Below are 18823 nucleotides of genomic sequence, written 5' to 3' on the forward strand. Positions count from 1 at the left end.
GTCATTAAAACAGATTTCAAGCTGAGTGAGCTCGATTGAGGAAGATCATTGAACATTAAAGGCAGAACTAAAGAGATTCTTGACCGATGAAGGATTTGAAAGTGTGGGTAGGAATGGGGAGTTGAGGCACAATCAGATCAGGCATGATCTTACCAATTTGATGAAGCAGGCAGTGGGGTCAAAAGCCTCCTCCTCATCTTGTTCACACTCACGTGTTACAGAGTACCTAACTACCCTGTCACAATGTCCCTTGATTCCCTTCATATCCAAATCTCTGTCTTGAACAGAATAAGGAAGTGAAGAAATTGAAAGCCTCGGAAACATAACAGATGCTCAAAATCACGCACAACATTCCAAATGTGACCTATTCAAATAGAAACAAAGAGCTGGAAAAACTCTGTTGTATTGAAATTTAAACTTGATGAAATGATTTTTCTTTGGATTTCCCAGTTGCTCAGTTGGTTGTCTGCTTGACACAATCTTTTCTCACTCATCGGATATGAGTGTCACTGGCTGGGCCAAAAGTTATAGCCAATCGCCAGTTGCCCTGGAGACAGTGTTAGTGAGCTGCCTTTTTGAACTGTTGCAGTCCATGTGCTATGGGCTGACCCACGATGCTGTTGGAAGGAAATTCCAGGATTTTGATCCAGCGAGACTGGAGGAATGGTGATTTATTTCCAAGTCAGGATGGTGACTGACTTAGAGGGGAACTTGCAGGGAGTGGTGTTCTCATTCTTTGTCCTTCTAGAAGGTAGAACTCGCTGAAAGTGCCATTGTGAAGGGATTGCATGTTGAAAATGATGAATGGCGATGCCAATCAAGTGGCCTGCTTTCTCCTGGATGGTTTCAAACATCTCAAGTATTGTTGGAGCTGCAACCATCCCGGCAAGTAGGGCGTATTCCAACACACTCCTGACTTGTGCCTGGTTCAGTGGACAGGCTTTGGAGAGTCAGGAGGGGGGTTACTCACTGCAGGATTTCTCTGACCTGCTCTTGTAGTCTGTGTTTATATGGTGAGGCCAGTTCAGGTTCTGGTCTATGATAATTCCCTGAGTAGTGATTGTATGGGATTCAGTGAAGGTTTTCAGTTAGTTAATCTTACTAAAGGCAGTTAACACACAATTACTATTTTTAATTGGTTTCAATTGATTTTCCTTTCAAGAGCTGTTTGTCAGACACTGCCAGACCTGCTGAATTTCTCCAATATTTTCTGTTTCTATTTCAAATTCCCAGCATAGACCATCGAACTGTACAGCACAGTACAGGCCCTTTGGCCCTCGATGTTGTGCTGGCCTTTTATCCTACTCTAAGATCAGACTAACGTACATACCCTTCATTGTACTGTCATCCATGTGCCTATCCAAGAGTCACTTAAATGTCCCTAATGTCCCTGACTCTACTTTTTTTTAATTTCAAAATATACTTTATTCATGTAAATAAATCTCTGGTACTTGTACAATTTTCCATGTCGTTCATAGTTATATACATTGCATGTCTTAACATTACAAAGAATAAATTGAATTAATCGAATTCACAGTTATCCTATTAACAGTTACCTTTATTAACTATCCAGTCTCTTGGTATTTGGCTGTGGCTTCAGTGGAACCCACCTACTGAGTGGGTGCCCTGTTATATGAAAGCAAATGAAACTTCTTTAACCCCCAGTTTATGGGGTTACCATTGTCCATTTACTGTCCTGTCTCTGGGGTGGCTGTCTACATCCCCATGGTAAGCACGAACTGCTGGACCTTCGCTGGGCTGAGGTAGCTATCCAGCTCCTCACTGGGGTCATTTACCCGCTCTGGTGTCATTGAGCCAAGGCAAGGGTCCTCCCTGTCCAGTTCTGTGTCTGACAATGGGACTGTCCCTGAGTCTACTACCATCGCTGGCAGTGCATTCCACACACTCTGTGTAAAGAGCCCAGCTCTAACATCTCCCCTATACCTTCCTCCAATCACTTTAAAATTATGACCCCTTGTGACAGCCATTTCTGTCCTGGGGAAAAGTCTCTGACTATTCACTCTTATCATGTTATACACCTCTCTCAAGCAACCAGAGGATTTTACCTTTATGACATAATTAAAGTCTGACACATATGTATCTCAGAAATATCTTAAAGTAATTCGCAATGAGAGATGTTACGGTGAATTGGAGTGGCCATGCTATTGGAGGAGGGACCAAGCTGGTGCTAATACCTGTTGAGGAAGATGCTGCTGACATCATCGTGGCCAATGGGAGGTTTCTTGGAGCTGGCTGCCATACGCAGGGGCCGTAGGAAGCAGTTGACCAGGATGTGGAGCTGCTGCACGTACTCTGCTTCAGCCTCCAGCATGCTGAACACCACCTGGTTCCTCTTCCTCATGCTCTCGGCATGAGGGGAGCGGATGTAATCCTGGATTATCGTCTTCCATTTCCTTCGGCACAACCATCCTCGCAAGAAGCTCTGCACCTAGTTTGGGCAAAACTCACACGGTCAGCCAACCTCACAAATTCCCTCTGGACAGGCCCATAGCAAAGCCATTCCCACATTGGGAGGAGACATTGGGTTGTTGGTCATGCCAGTTATCAGAAAGGAGGAGGTGCCCTTAATACCATAGCATTGCCAGCCCCAGCACATGCTAAGGGATCTTACAGCCAATAAAATCATTTTCAAAAGTAGTCACTTCTGTTCTGGTAGCAAACACGGTATTTAATGAGTGCACAACAAGATCCCACAAAAAAGTGTCGAAAGAACCAGAATCCCTGGAAACAGACTGAGGGATAAATACTAGCTAAGACCCTAAAGGAGAACTCCTGTTCAATGAAATAGTTCCCATGGGAACATGCCCCCCTCGCTGTGCACATCTCCCTCTTTAATGACCCCTCCCCGTGCACAGCTCCCTCCTTAATGCCCCCCTCCCCCGTGTACAACTCCCTCCTTACTGCCCCCTCCCTGTGTACAGCTCCCTCCTTACTGCCCCCCTCCCCGAGTACATCTCCCTCCTTTTGCCCCCCTCCCCATGTACAGATCCCTCCTTTCTGCTCCCTCCCTGTGTACAGATCCCTCCTTTTGCCCCCCTCCCCGTGTACAGATCCCTCCTTAATGCCCCCCCTCCCCAAGTACATCTCCCTCCTTACTGCCCCCTCCCTGTGTACAGCTCCCTCCTTACTGCCCCTCTCCCCGTGTACAGCTCCCTCCTTAATACCCCCCTTCCCGTGTACAGCTCCCTCCTTACTGCCCCCCTCCCCGTGTACATCTCCCTCCTTACTGCCCCCCTCCCCGTGTACATCTCCCTCCTTACTGCCCCCCTCCCCGTGTACAGCTCCCTCTTTACTGCCCCCCTCCCTGTGTACATCTCCCTCCTTACTGTCCCCCCTCCCCGTGTACATCTCCCTCCTATTGCCCCCCTCCCCATGAACAGCTCCCTCCTTACTGCCCCCCTCCCCGTGTACAGCTCCCTCCTTACTGCCCCCCTCCCCGTGTACAGATCCCTCCTTACTGCCCCCCTCCCCGTGTACAGCTCCCTCCTTACTGCCCCCCTCCCCGTGTACATCTCCCACCTTACTGCCCCCCTCCCCGTGTACAGCTCCCTCCTTACTGCCCCCCTCCCCGTGTACATCTCCCACCTTACTGCCCCCCTCCCCGTGTACATCTCCCACCTTACTGCCCCCCCTCCCCGTGTACAGCTCCCTCCTTACTGCCCCCTCCCTGTGTACATTTCCCACCTTACTGCCCCCCTCCCCGTGTACAGCTCCCACCTTACTGCCCCCCTCCCCGTGTACAGCTCCCTCCTTCCTGCCCCCCTCCCCGTGTACAGCTCCGTCCTTCCTGCCACCCTTCCTGTGCCCAGGTCCCTCCTTGTTGCCCACACTGTGCAGAAATTACTGATTCCAGCGCCAATGACTGAGTGGGCAGTGCAGTGGTTAGCAATGCTGTCTCATAGTGCCACGGACCCAGGTTCGATTCCTGGCTCGGGCAACTGCGTATGGGGATTGCACATTCTTCTGGTGTCTGTGTGGTTTCCTCCCCCAATCCAAAGATGAGCAGGTTATGTGACTTGCCCATGGTGTTCTGTGCCCTTGTCAGGGGTAACTGTAGGGGAATGGGTCAGTATGGACTTGTTGGGCCGAAGAACCTGTTTCCATACTGAAGGTAATCTAATCTAGGTTTTAATTAAAATTGCATTCATTTTGAAAGTGCTTTTCTTGTTTCAATTCAGTTGTTTATTCTGAAGCAGAATGTGCAATAAACCAGCATAATGGGAAAACATTTTAAAACATTATTTTTAGAAATTTAGTCAATGGTCTAAAAGCAGTAATTTGGTAAAGTTTATTTAAAATTGCTGAAAATGGTTTGTCTCACAAACACGTCAGTCCAAACCCTACTTTTAAATTTAAGTTTAATAAAACAAATTATTTGTTGGTTATATTGTAGTATATTAACTAGTTGGGTTATTTCAAAGATCATATTTAAATCTATGAAAGTATACAGTACCATCTAGTGCCCTTGTGCCCGAAGGAACCAGTCTAATACAGGCTGTCTCCAGGCTGTGAACATGGTCCACCAGTCCATTCACAAATTGAATTGCATGCTTCTGAGAACACAATGCAGGAGAATATAAAGCAGCAGTTTGTAAGTACAGTAGCGCCTCGACATACGAACGACCCCGTTCACGTACAAATCGGTTTACGAACAGGATTGTACGTAAGATTTTGCTTTGATGTATGTACGAAATTCAAGGTACGAACGCTAAAAGCCCGTGTGCGACCACGTGGTTTCATTGTTCTGCTTTGCTACGCGCTTGTTGAACGCAAAAGCTCTCAGGCCCCGCGTGATCTCATTCAGTTAGTCTTTGGCGCGTGCGCTGTGAACAGCCATCCAAGCATTCTTACGCTATCCGAACAATGGGAAAAATTGATTCAGTTCGCAAACTTTTCGGTTCGTGAACGGGGTCCCGGAATGGACTAAGTTCATAAGTCAAGGCGCTACTGTACAGGAGATGTTCCTATGACAGATCGTTAAAATTACAGCCCTGTCTGGGATTGTGTTTGTAAGTCAGGCATTTGTATGTCAGGGTCCCCTGTGTGGACGCTCCCTAAATGATGCAAACAAGTGCAATCAGTGTTAAACTCCCAGAGTTTAGGAATTCAGATCGAGAGTTTGTGGTTAGGATCTGTTTGTTTATTAACTGGCCCAAAAGATCATGGAAACCAGAGTTTGCACTGAACATTGGAAGGTGCCCCCATCTTTTGCACGAGGCGCAACAGTTTTACCCAAAGGGATGCAAAGGAAAGACCAGGTTTATCAGCTCTGGGAAGCCCAGGCCTGGGTGTCTCAGTGCTGCTATTGACTCATCTGCATGTTGACTTTACCTTTTTGATTTTCCTTATGTCAACGTCTTCATCGTTTTGTGCTGCAGGCTGTGTTAATTGGATACGTTCGTTATTTTTCAGCAGTGAAGCAATCTGTTTAAAATAAAGAGGATATCTTCAGTGCCCCGTTCTGCTGACACAGAGATGCATTCAGAGAGAGTGGAGTGAGCCCACGGGAGTCACAGTTACACAGCTCTACACTGATTGGTGTTATTTACAGGTCAGACTGGGTATAGCCAGTAACCTCCATTCCTGGGAAGGGATTCGGGAACTGGTTCAGTTTTAAAAGACAATGCAACAGCTTCCAGGACTTGCTTTCAATTTCACTCAAAACCCTTCGGCTGACTCACCAAGTGTTTGTGCAGTGCCATCAAGCTGACCCTTAGAACCTTCTGAAATTGATCTTCCTGGCACCTCACTGGGTGCCTGCGATCTCGGGGAAAGAAGCTGAATAGTTCCTCTCATTGCTGTCTGACGCACGTCAGGCAAATGCCCACAGCATTAAGCGACAAATGTGGCAGGCCCTTCCAAAGGCAGAGCTTCCAATGGGGGTTGGCTGGCTCTGGGGATTTGGACACACCCAGAGAGTGGAAAGCAGTCACACCCTGTCCTTCTGGGTGAAGACAGGCAACTGGAGCCAGGTGACAGGGTGGGGTTGGAGGGGGTAGGGAAGAGTACCCAAGGACACGTGCAAGCCTGCCAGGAAGGCCAGAAATACCGACTCACATGGTCCTGGGAGTTACTTGCTGATGAAAGTGGGAAATGGTGAAGCTTGCCTGACATCCACTACCATGGCAACCAGGAGCGACAGCAATTTAACCAAGGCCATAAACAGCAAACTGTGAAGTCAGTCGACAACTTCCCGAGTAAGACTATGGCTCTCCTAGACAGGCCTCCACAGCGACAGAGCAGCTTGAGAAGACTCCATGTCTTCATGTCCATCTCCAAGGAGTGGGTGCTGTGGGCCCGTTGTTTCTTGTGGATGGGAGAATGTCAACAAAACCACCCAAAACAATCAGCAATCCATCCCTGGGAATGCAGCTAGGACGGAAACACTCATCCACCAGCATCGGAGTTTTACAATCTAGAGTTCCTTAAAGTGGGAAACAACAGGTTTACAATGGACAGCCCTCCCGGGGGGAGGGCAGGGGTAGTGCAGGGTTCCTGGGTGGAGTGCTCAGGACAGTGAAGTCGATTCTAGAATAGTCTCTGTTTGGATGGAGTAGAGTTGGTGAGACAAATCGCCCTTTCATGTCCCAGAGGTCCCCACTTCCTTATGAATATTAATGAATAAAAGGTAAACGATGATAAGAGCTCTTTGCAATTTGAGTCCCTTTCTCATGTCTCTGCTCCCCCTGGGAAGATGCGTTGGGGTGAATTCACGGCCCTCCTAGGCTCGAGGTTAGGAGCCTCACTAGGAGAAGTTCGGAATGGAGCTCGAAGTGCAGGAACTCCCTCTCCCACACAGATTGGTCCCTCTAGTACAGTGCAGGATCACTGAATACATCTTACTGTCCCAGGAATAGATTCCTGATTTCACCTCTGATTGAAACTATTCCCTGCAATTGGGGAGAAATTCTAGTAAATAAACTGTTTTAAATCCCCCTCAGTACAGCCCTGGATTAATGTCCCCACACCCCCTCCCAGGGTGACCTCCTCACTTCAATCTAAATGGAAAGGATCAGACCTGCTTCCCACATTATCCTACCTCAGATTTGAGCCGCTCCACTTCAATTTCCTGGTCTTCAATTTGGTGTCGAAGTCGTTTAGCAACTGTTTTTTCTGTCTCTACAATCTGCAGTAGGTGCAGATATTTCTGCATCAGGGACTCATGTTCTGTTGCCAGGTTCCTGTAACTGTTCCAAAAATATAACTGTTTACCCATCGACTGATTTAAAAAAGCAGAGAGTAGAGCTCGGGTTTCTCATCTCAAACAGAGATGTCAGAACGGCTCAGTGAGGATGCACTAGACACAAAACAAAACAGAAGTCCATTTTGTTTACCTTCTATCACTCGCAAAGTCACAGGGGAGAAAGAAAGACTTGTACTTTCAATAATTTTTTTTTTTACGTCCCCAGTACCACTTCCCCAGCCTTAAAATGCTTTATGGTTAATAAAGGGCTTTCAAAGTGTAGACACTTACAATGTAGGAAACACAGCAACCAAATTCCAATCAGCAAGTTCCCACATACAGCAATGGCGTAGTGGCCTTATCGCTGAATTATTAATCCAGAGACTCAGGTAATGCTCTGGGTACCTGGGTTTGAATCTCTGTTGGAATTTGATTTAAAGAGTCTAATGATGACCATGAATCCATTGTTGATTGTTAGAAAAACCCACCTAGTTCACTAACACCCTTCAGGGAAGGAAACTGCCATCCTTACCTGATCTGGCCTACATGTGACTCCAGACCCACAGCTATGTGGTTGACTGTTAACTGCCCTCTGGGCAATTAGGGATGGGCAATAAATGCTACCCAGCCAGGTTTTCCCTCAACAGGTCATAGAGTCATAGAGATATACAGCACAGAAGCAGACCCTTCGGTCAAATTCATCCATGCCGACCAGATATCCCAACCTAATCTAATCCCGATTTGGAGATGGCGGTATTGGACTGAGGTGTACAAATCTAATCCCATTTACCTGCACTTGGCTCAATTCTCTTGAAACCCTTCCTATTCATATACCCATCCAAATGCCTTTTAAGTGTTGCAATTGTACCAGCCTCCACCACTTCCTCTGGCAGCTCATTCCATACACGTACCACTCTCTGTGTAGAAAAAGTTGCCCCTTAGGTCTTTTTTATATCCCCTCTCACCCTAAACCTATGCCATCTATTTCTGGACTCCCCCACCCCAGGGAAAAGACCTTATATATTTATCCTATCCGTGCCCCTCATGATTTTATAAACCTCTATAAGGTCACCCCTCAGCTTCTGATGCTCCAGGGAAAACAGCCCCAGCCTGTTCAGAATCTCCCAAGAGTTCAACACGCTTGTAAATCTTTTCTGAACTCTTTCAAGTTTCACAACATCTCTCCGATAGGAAGGAGACCAGAATTGTATGCAATATTCCAACAGTGGCCTAACCAATGTCCTGTACATCTGCATTATGACCTCCCAATTCCTGTACTCAATACTCTGACCAATAAAGGAAAGCATACCAAACACCTTCTTCACTATCCTATCTACCTGTAACTCTACTTTCAAGGAGCTATGAACCTGCACTCCAAGGTCTCTTTGTTCAGCAACACTCCCTAGGACCTTAAAGTTAAGTGTATAAGTCCTGCTAAGATTTGCTTTCCCAAAATGCAGCACCTCGCATTTATCTGAATTAAACTCTATCTGCCACTTCTCAGCCCATTGGCCCATCTGGTTCAGATCCCATTATAATCTGAGGGAACCCTCTTTGCTGTCCACTACACCTCCAAATTTGGTGTCATCGGCAAACTTACTAACAATATCTCCAATGTTCACATCCAAGTCATTTATATAAATGATGAAATGTAGTATTTTTAAAATAAAGTGACTGAAGGATAAATATTGTCTGAATAACATAGAGCTGGACAAGCTATGACACCTCGTCTGCAGCAGTTGATCCAGGAGACATGAGCTATTCTCACTGGGGTGGTAACAAAGTGAATCTACAGGAACTTCAATGAGTGGACAGGCCCCATGGGCAGCTGTGAAAGCAGACAGTATTGATCCATTCAAACACTGATTACACTGATTTCTTTCAGGGAATGACACCTTGGAATTTGGTATGAGAGTAATTTGAGATATGAAGTATCTGAGACCAAAAGGTGAGTTTCGGGCCTGGGGTTTTGAAAGCTGTCCATCACTGGGGTGGGGGGCTTTCTCCCTTGTCATGTGTCTGTTATAGATTCACAGAGAAATCGATCATTGTGATCAGTCAACAACTCCATTGTGGCTGTTAGCACATGACGGTCAGGATAGAAACCTACTAAATTCAGCAAGGAGGAGGCCGCTTGGGCACAGTGCCGGTACTGGCTCTATAAAAAAACTATCCAATTAGGATGATAGATGGACTTTGGCTTTTCTTTGACTAGTAATTTCAATGTTGTGTTAAACCAGCAATTACTCTCTATGGCAGGGTACAAACAGCCAAGCAGAAATATGCAGAGCAACACATCACCTCATTATAACACTGCCATCCTCACACTGTCATCTCATTTACACCTACTGGTAGCTGCATTCATAGCTGCTCCCAGGCTAGTAATCAAATTCACACAAATATTAATTGTGCTAATTATAAACCTCATACAGACAGTATTGGCACATTAACGACCCATATGGTGCAATCATCCTGCCACCTGCTGGATTGCTGTCACTGATGCTCAAGAAAGTGTCTTTCCTTTCGAATTACATCCCCTCCTGACGGTGCAGCAGTAAACCCCCCCATGATCATCCTCTCCCCTCACTCGCTGATATCTCCCAGGAGGCAATCAGTCAGTTTTACCTGGTCCAGGTGTGTATGTGACCCCAGTCCCAAATGACCCTGTGAATCATCCTGGCAAGCCAATTCTCACAAGCAGTTCGAGATAATGGCTGAGAATTGGGTTCACCCAGAGAGTGACATGCCTGTGGACCCATCTGTCGCAGAAACAGTTGGGGTCAAAACATTGGATGATTTCAAGAAGGAGTTAGATGTAGATCCTAACAGTAAAGGGGATCAAAGGAAAAAGTGGGAATGGGGAACCAAGTTGGATGATCAGCCATGACCATATTGAATGGGACAGCAGGCTCAATGGGCAGAATGGCCTACCCCTGCTCCTAGTTTCTCTATTTCTGTTTCATGGCTACCTGCTGGGGTCTCTGGGGGTGGATTATGGCAGCCTCACCATTGAAGCTCAAACCCAGAACTCATCTCAATATTTCATTCTTAACACATATTGAAGAATTTGTTTAATGACATTCATCAAGTTAAGGTTTAAGGAACAGAGTTTATGAACACACAGTGTTAAAGTCAAGCCTCAAGGTCAGCTCCAACTTCTCTCTTGGAAATGTACTCGATATAGTCAAGTGGCCAATTATTTTCAGACATGACTAACTATATCCAAAAATGCTTTTAGTAGCTATGGAAACCAGAGGTTATCAAGGTCAGGTCCCCAAGGTAGGTCTTCACAATTTCATAAACACGTCAAGGGGTTTTCTGCCTAAACCAGCAGGCTGGAGCACTCAGCTTTGTGACAGCTTTCTGCAGGGTCTAATGTCTTTCGAGAGGCAGGGCTTAGTGTTGAACTATTGAGATAAAAATTGCAGAGGTTTAAGTGAATTGCTTGACTGACAGCAATAAAAACACAAACACAAAAGGGTTAGAGTGTCAAGCACCTTTTGATTAATTTCACATGGGGCAGAGATGCACCGAAAAGCTTCTCCTTGTCCAGTCTGTTGTCATTTAGAACACCATTGGTCACCTCTCCAGGAAACTTGCACACCAGCCATCTTTAAAGGGGAACAACCCTCCAGTACTACACACTGGGGTCATTGTGAAACACTGGGACAGAGACTATTCATTTCCGGTCACTCTCACATCTGAGCAGGATTGCCACCTCGTTCAAATATCCCAAATGACTGTTGTTATTGTTCTTACTTGTAGTCGATTTTCAGGAGAAGCCAACAAGACATCACTTTTTAAACAAACCAGAATCTTCCCAGAGGCATCTTCTTGAAGTGGAACGAGAGAAAACCTCTCTCTGGTGACTAATGCCCAACTGACTCTGCAAACCCAGGGAATGCCCCGAGAGACATCTCCTTCTGTCTGTTTTGCTAAACATTACAAACTCCTGCATTGGCAAAATGATTGGTGGGTTGAGGGAGAATGAGGAGACAATTGCTTGCACAGCAGGTGGTGGTGATCTGGGACATGCAGCAGGAATGAGCAGTGAAAGCAGATTCAATGGGATCTTTCAAAAGGGGAATTAGATAATTACATGCCCACAGATTATATAGGGGAAGTGGGACTAATTGGACAGCTACAGTATGTGCCAACTGTATACATGGGCAACACATTGTGTCTATTCAACCTAATGGTCACGTCAGAAAGTAAACGGGTTTAGTCCTTAGTCCGGTGAAAGGGAAAGGGGTTCGGGTGGGGGGGAGTTGTGAAGCTGATAGTCAGGAGCTCCTGTTACTGTCAATCACAGGCACAATTTTCAAACCAACCAGCGGCTTCACTGCAGTTAGATGGTAGCTTGGTCCACTCATGGTCAGGGGGATCTGGGGACTGGGCAGTGGTCAGTTGTGCCTGGCCAGCAGAAACAGTGCAGGGACATCGAGTGGGATCATTAGGGACAGTAGTCAGGCTCTGGTCACTCATATCCAGGGGCTACTTGTAATCGGTCAGAGCTGAATACAGTCCTGTGGGAGGAGTGGGGGGGGCCCTCTGTCAATCATGGGGCGGGGAGTGTGCAATGATGGGCAAGAGGTGTATCTCTCGAGGCAAGGGTGGGGGAGGGGGTAGAGGATTGGGTGGAGAAGGAAGAGAAATCACTGTCGAAAGGGGTGAGAGTGTCAAGGTCAGGGGAGGGGAGGGCACATGGGGGTCAGGGAGGGGAGGGCACATGGGGGTCAGGGAGGGGAGGGCACATGGGGGTCAGGGGATGGGAGGGCACATGGGGGTCAGGGAGGGGAGGGCACTTGGGGGTGAGGGGAGGGGAGGGCACATGGGGGTCAGGGAGGGCAATGCAGAGGGAGGTGTAGAGGAAGGCCTCAGGACTGTGATGGGGGTTGAAGAGCATGAAAGAGAGGGACAGGGATAGAGCATGAGGCTCGGTGGGAGGTGGATACAGGAGCAGAGTGAGGGTGAGGTATTGGGGAGAAGATGGTGCCAGTTACCCTGGCAGAGTGGAGAAGGACATTGATCTTCTTCCTGCAGACGCTGGGCATTCCTCCGGACACTGGGGTGTGCGCTGACCCCAGGGGTGAGGGGGGATAGGTAACCTCGGTCCAGGCTGGTTGTGGCCTGGTGTCGGGGTCTCCCCTGGGGGAGAACATCCCACATCAGCCCCACCCCATCCCAGCAGGAGCTCTAGCTCCCTGCCCACACAGAGGGGCACTGATTACCCCCAGTCGCCACATCATGGTCAAATAACAGGAACCAGGCAGGGCAGCCCCGGAACCATGGCACTTGTCTGGGGGCACAATGGCCTTTTAAAAACAGCAAGGGCCCAAAGGATAGCAGTGACTTTCAGGATATCTGTCGAATTGCTCTGGGAACAGTCTGTGGTAAGATGGTCTGAAATCGGACATGGGCTGGGATGAGGTAGGGAATCAATGCAGTGAATTTGGCAAGACACAGTGAGACAACCCGCTAGGCCTCATAGAGAGAAACCCTCTAAATATCTCGACACAACTCACAAAGGGTGGCACAGTGGCTCAGTGGTTAGCACTGCTACCTCACAGCACCAGGGACCCGGGTTTGTATCCAGCCTCAGGTGACTGTCAGTGTGGAGGTAACACATTCTCCCCGTGTCTGCGTGGGTTTCCTCCGGGTGCTCCGGTTTCCTCCCACAGTCCAAAGATGTGCAGGTCAGGTGGGATAGGCCATGCTAAATTGCCCATAGTGTTCAGAGATGTGCAGGCGAGGTGCATTAGTCAGTGGAAATGTAGGGTCACAGGGACTGGGCAGGGGGATGGGATGCTGTTCAGGTGGGTCAGTTTGGACTAGTTGGGCTGAATGGTCTGTTTCCACACTGTAAGGATTCTATGGAAACAATTCTATGAAAAACTCAGACTTAGTCAGAACCTGAAAGATTTAGCTCTGTATAAACTAATGATTCAACAAAACAAATTCGTGAAAGCTGCATTCCTCAAGAAATAACATGAAACCTCCACAAAATCTTGCATTTATATTGCACTTCCATGTCATTAAACCTCCTGGCAAGGTAGTTAACCAAAGGCTTGGTCTAAAAGGTAAGAGGAGGTGGAGAGGTTTAGGGAGGGGATTACAGACTGGAGTGTTCAGCCAGCTGATAACATGGCGCCAATGGGGGAGCAGTTATAATCAGGGGCTGGTAAGGGGGACAAATTGGAGTGAAGCTGATATCGCCGAGTGTTGTAGGACTGGAGGAGATTGCAGGCATCAGGAGAAACAAAGCCATGGAGGGAATCAGAAACAAGGATGGGAATCGTCAAATCTAAGTGTGTTGAGAATGAAATATTTAGATGAATTCTTGACGTTGGCTCCACTAACAAGGCTAGTATTCATTCTCCATCCCCAGGGTCTCGAGCAGGTAGCAATAAAACATGGAAATGTAGAAAACAGGTGGAGCCATTCAGCCCTTTGATCCTGCTCCACCATTCAATATGGCTGGTCATGGCTGATCATCTAACTCAGCCCCCTGTTGATGGTGTTGCTAGATTGCAGACTAATGTAGATCAATGGGCATGGAAAGGTATGAGTGAATCGGACTCTGTGAAGTCAGGGTACAGACAGCAAAGATTGAGATAAACTCAAGTTTACCAAGAATGTACAATGTGAGGTTTGCTAAAGATGTATTACAATAGTTAAGCCCAGCCTTACCTTGCATGACCAATTGCTGCAACCCAGTCATCACACTCTTTCACATCCTCTGTCCTCAGGTCCAGGGCTTTCTGAGCATCATGGCCAAAGTTTATTGTGAAGTAATACTGTCAAAACATAAAAATCACATAACTCTTAAACGCAGTCATTGTCTACTGCTATTTGTTGGATATATTTGAGGTGATTTCAAAGCATAACCTTCCAACACCATCCCCACACACTCACCCTTGGTCACCTGATACACCAATCCCCACAGTCTTACCACAGCCAATCAGAAAGTAGGCAATCTCTTCATAAAGTGATTAGATGATTCTCAACTGTTGGATAGAGCTCTCAAGGATAGTGGAATCAAGGGTTATGGAGATAAGGCAGGAACAGGATACTGATTAAGGATGATCAACCATGATCATATTGAATGGTGGTGCAGGCTCGAAGGGCTGAATGGCCTACTCCTGCACCTATTGTCTCTTGTTGATCATGTGCTTTCTTGTCCCTCCTTTGTTTCTATTTGTTTATGATTAATAAACAAAATTGTTCATTGCAAACATGAAAGGAATTGCTTACAATGTTAGTTAATGCCCCTGCACCTCTTCTGAAGAAGGGTCACTGGATCCAAAACTCTGTGACTGTCTCTTCAGAGATGCGGCCAGACCTGCTGAGTTTCTCCTGCAATTTCTGGTTTTGTCTCAGGGCTATTGCTTACAATATTATCCAAGAACTTAACCTTTCGCTGTGAACTGCAGGTCAGTCCTGGAGGGCTGGGAACACTGGAAGGATCAGCACAGCAATCCAATGAGATCAAAGCAACCAAGGCCGGAACGAGAAGAACGTTTCAGTGGAACTCACCAGGTGGTGGACATGCAAAATAAATTCCCACAGAAATCCATTGAAGCATGCAGTCTTAGTAGGTTCAGGAAACAATTACAACCTTGGAGTGAAGTCAGAGGAAATTCTATTACTAGGTTAACCAAGTCACCCAATGTGGCTCCATTCTCTTAATGATGGTGCTGTTTTGAACTGGTCGAAAGTCGGATCTTATAAAAGTGTTGCTGCCTGAAGCAAACTCTCATCCTCTCTGTCCCCCAGCCTGGATCAGCTCTTCCTGTACAGATGCAATGTGTGTGTTAAAGCAGATATGAAGATAGAGCTCTAAGCCAGGAGAGGAAACTAACTGGGAAATGGAAGCTGACACAAGGTCATTCAATTGGATTTCCCATCATTGCAGAATGACTGAACTGTGGAGATGTACACAAAGAGCCATCCCACACCAAACCCAGTCTCTTTCTATCCTCTGACAGGTCATGGATAAAGGGTTCTATTCTCAGCATTCATCAACACAGATCCATCAGAGGAGACTCTCAGCTACACAGCATGAGGCACCAAAGGTGATCCTAAAACTAACAGCTCTTCGTTGGACAATTTCAGGCACCTGCAAGACCAAAGCATCAATAAACTCTCACCTAAAACCAATCAGACAGAGGGAGAAAGGGACTCTATTAAATCAAACAGAAAGAAATCAATTGAACTGGACAGAGTGGATGTAGAAAGTGGGTTGGTGCTGCAGGATATCAAATAGCTTTATCTGAGAAACGTTTCTGCATAAGTAGTTGTTAGAAAATGTAACCTGGACTTTATGAAATCACCACTTTGTGGATTGAATTGCTTTAAGTTTAGTTAAAGAATGTCATTTGGAGAAAATGGATGCTATCTTATTCTGGAATGGAAGAAAAAATTCAGACTAAGTTGAAAGAAAAACATAATTTGTATTAAACCAAAAATACCGGTCACCCACTATTGACAGTAACATGTTAGGTACTGCAGGAAATCACATGATGGATATGTATTTCATGTCAAAAAGTGTGGCATTGGAAAAGCACAGCCAGTCAGGGAGCATCCGAGGAGCAGGAGAGTCAATGTTTCGGGCATAAGCCCTTCATCAGGAATGTCATGTGAGTAAGAGCACTGATACTCTTACCTCCTCGACCTGCTTATTTCATTCAAGTGACATTATTCCTCGGGGAGTGAGCAGGAGAGTCCTCCTGTCTCCCTAGAAGACGAGTTTTGTTGGTGATTGTCACATTATATGCAAGTGCCCATCATTGTGTTTATTGTGGAGGGAAATCTCCTGGATTTATATAGCAACTTTAGTTGAGTCAAAACATCTCAAGACACATTGCAGCAGTATACGCTGAGAAAATCTGACACCAAGCCACACAAAATGATATTCAGACTGGTGTCTAGAGGTTTGGTCAGAGAGAAACGTTTTAAAGACCAACTTACATGGGGACAGAGGGGTGGGGAGGATTCAGGAGGGAATGCCTTTGGCAAGAAACTACAATTCCCAACAGTGAAGCAATTAAAAATGATGATGCAGAGAAGACCAGGATTGAAAGAATCAGGAATTCTTGAAGCATTATGGGTCTGGAGGAGGTTACAGCAATGGGGAAGAAAGATAATCTGTGGCTGTTTTCATCTACAATTTCAAAGTCTCATGGAGGCTTCCCAATAGTTACCTTGGCACACCTCGACAGAGCTCCTGTTAACCTAGAATTTACATTTTTCCATTCAGCCATCATTGAAATCCATTTAAATAAACTAGGACAAAAAATTCTGCCAATATAATTCTTTCTCCAAGAAAGTCAGCAGACAAGCAGAGAGAGAAGTGTGGGGGGGGAGGAAAAGCATTTCCAAATTTGGAGTGTGAGAAAGTAGAATAGTGCTGCGAGATGAGAATATGTGGGACGCACATTCTTGACGAAACTGTTGGTCTAGCATTCAGAGATGTGTTATTTTCTCATCAACAAAGTGAGCACTACTTCATCGTGGAAATAAAAATGTGAGCACGGCTTTTTACAGAAAGTGATAATAGCAGATTTCAGTCGAGGCAGATCATATTTATAACACAAGGCTACACATCTTGTGAGCTGAAAGTGTACAAAAAGAAAGAAGTTATGAATGGATAAAGTGACTGTTATTGGTTCATATTTCCTCAGCAGCAGCAGCCAAATCTATTACAATAAAAACAGAAATTGCTGGAAAAGCTCTGCAGGTCTGGCAGCATCTGTGGAGAGAAAGCAGAGGTAACATTGCAGGTCGAATGACCCTTCTTCAGAACTGTTCAGAACCTGTTTTGAAGAAGGGTCAATGGACCTGAAACATTAACTCTGTCTTTCTCTTCACAGATGCTGTCAGACCTGCTAAGTTTCTCCAGCAATTTCTGTTTTTGTTTTGGATTTCCAGCATCTGCATTTCTCTGGCTTTTTGACCAGTATCTATTACTCTTATATCATTACAATCATTGCTATAATTTTAAAAATATATTCACTGAACGGATATGGGCATCACTGGCTAGGCCAACATTTATTACCCATTCCTAATTACACGTCGCTGTGGGTCTGAAGTCACATGTAGGCTAGACTAGATTAGATTAGATTACTTACAGTGTGGAAACAGGCCCTTCGGCCCAACAAGTCCACACCGCCCCGTCGAAGCGTAACCCACCCATACCCCTACATCTACATATACCCCTTACCTAACACTATGGGCAATTTAGCATGGCCAATTCACCTGGCCTGCACATCTTTTGGACTGTGGGAGGAAACCGGAGCACCCGGAGGAAACCCACGCAGACACGGGGAGAATGTGCAAACTCCACACAGTCAGTCACCTGAGGCGGGAATTGAACCCGGGTCTCTGGCGCTGTGAGGCAGCAGTGCTAACCACTGTGCCACCGTGCCACCCACAAGGTAAGGACAACAATGTACTTGCCTAAAGGGCATTAGTGAACCAGATAGCATTTTCCTCAATATTGGCAGGAGTTCCATGCTCACTATTAGACTCTTCATTCCAGATTTTTATTGCTTTTAAATTCCACCATCTACCATGTCCCTAAAATATTACCTGAGTCTCTGGATTACTAGTCTAGCAATAATACCATTAAATTAGATTACTTACAGTGTGGAAACAGGCCCTTCGGCCCAACAAGTCTACACAAGACCCTCCGAAGAGTAACCCACCCAGACCCATTCCCCTACATTTACCCCTGACTAATGCACCTAACACTACGGGCAATTTAGCATGGCCAATTCACCTAACCTGCACATTTTTGGATTGTGGGAGGAAACCAGAACACCCAGAGGAAACCCACGCAGACACGGGGAGAATGTGCAAACTCCACACAGACAGTTGCCTGAGGTGGGAATAGGATATTGCCTTTCCATCATTTAACAATAGTCATTTGTGGAAAATTCCATGCAACAATAAATGCTGGCCCAGCCAGTGACGCCCACATCCCAAAATTAATTTTAAAATGTTATAGAAAGTAAAGAGGAATGAGACACTTTGTAAATGCATATGTTGGTCAAGTTTGAGCACCAGAGTTTGGCAGATGAAGGGATGGCTAAATATGCCAGAGCTGTTTGGACAAAGCTATTTGCCCCAATGGGCAACAGCTAAGAATTAACACCAGAGTAACATAGATGCCAGAAGGAGCCACGACGTGAGAAATGTCACCATTATAGAGAGAGCAGGGAAAGCCATTAGCAGACATAAACATTGACTCAATGTACAAGGTGAGAGACATGAGGTAAGAAGCATTGGTTAGCAAATGAAGGTAAAGGTGTGGAAGGCCTGAAAACATTGTACAGGTTCCGAAAATGGACCTGGAAGAGAATATATCCCCAAGGAAAGACTGCAAATCTGTGAAAGGAATTCTTATAGAGACAGGGGAAAGCTTAAAGCAGTATTCCTGAGTATAACCATGTCTCAGAAGGAGATAAGAGGATGACAGGAGCTCATGGTTTGATATGAACAGGAACTGTGCGACAGGTTGGGATTCTAACAAAGTAGAAAAAGCCTTTCTATTGAAGTGAGTTGGCTGCTAGAAAGAAATTAGAAGACAACTCGATAAAAGATGCAAAATAAAATGAG

At 46.0% G+C, this 18823-nt stretch overlaps 1 protein-coding gene across 1 annotated transcript in view; it reads right to left on the reverse strand.

The window, feature by feature from the left end:
• The window catches only part of rasgrf1 (Ras protein specific guanine nucleotide releasing factor 1), a 96530-nt gene that overhangs the window by 47179 nt on the left and 30528 nt on the right, over positions 1 to 18823 (reverse strand). The window contains exons 2-5 of the mRNA XM_072565358.1: positions 13895 to 14001; positions 7061 to 7208; positions 5353 to 5445; positions 2196 to 2449 (exon numbers count right to left, since the gene is read on the reverse strand). Of these exons, the coding sequence (XP_072421459.1) occupies positions 2196 to 2449; positions 5353 to 5445; positions 7061 to 7208; positions 13895 to 14001 (602 nt within the window). The remainder of the gene's footprint in view (positions 1 to 2195; positions 2450 to 5352; positions 5446 to 7060; positions 7209 to 13894; positions 14002 to 18823) is intronic.

This window comes from Chiloscyllium punctatum, chromosome 48 (assembly GCF_047496795.1).
Source record: "Chiloscyllium punctatum isolate Juve2018m chromosome 48, sChiPun1.3, whole genome shotgun sequence".
NCBI lineage: Eukaryota > Metazoa > Chordata > Chondrichthyes > Orectolobiformes > Hemiscylliidae > Chiloscyllium > Chiloscyllium punctatum.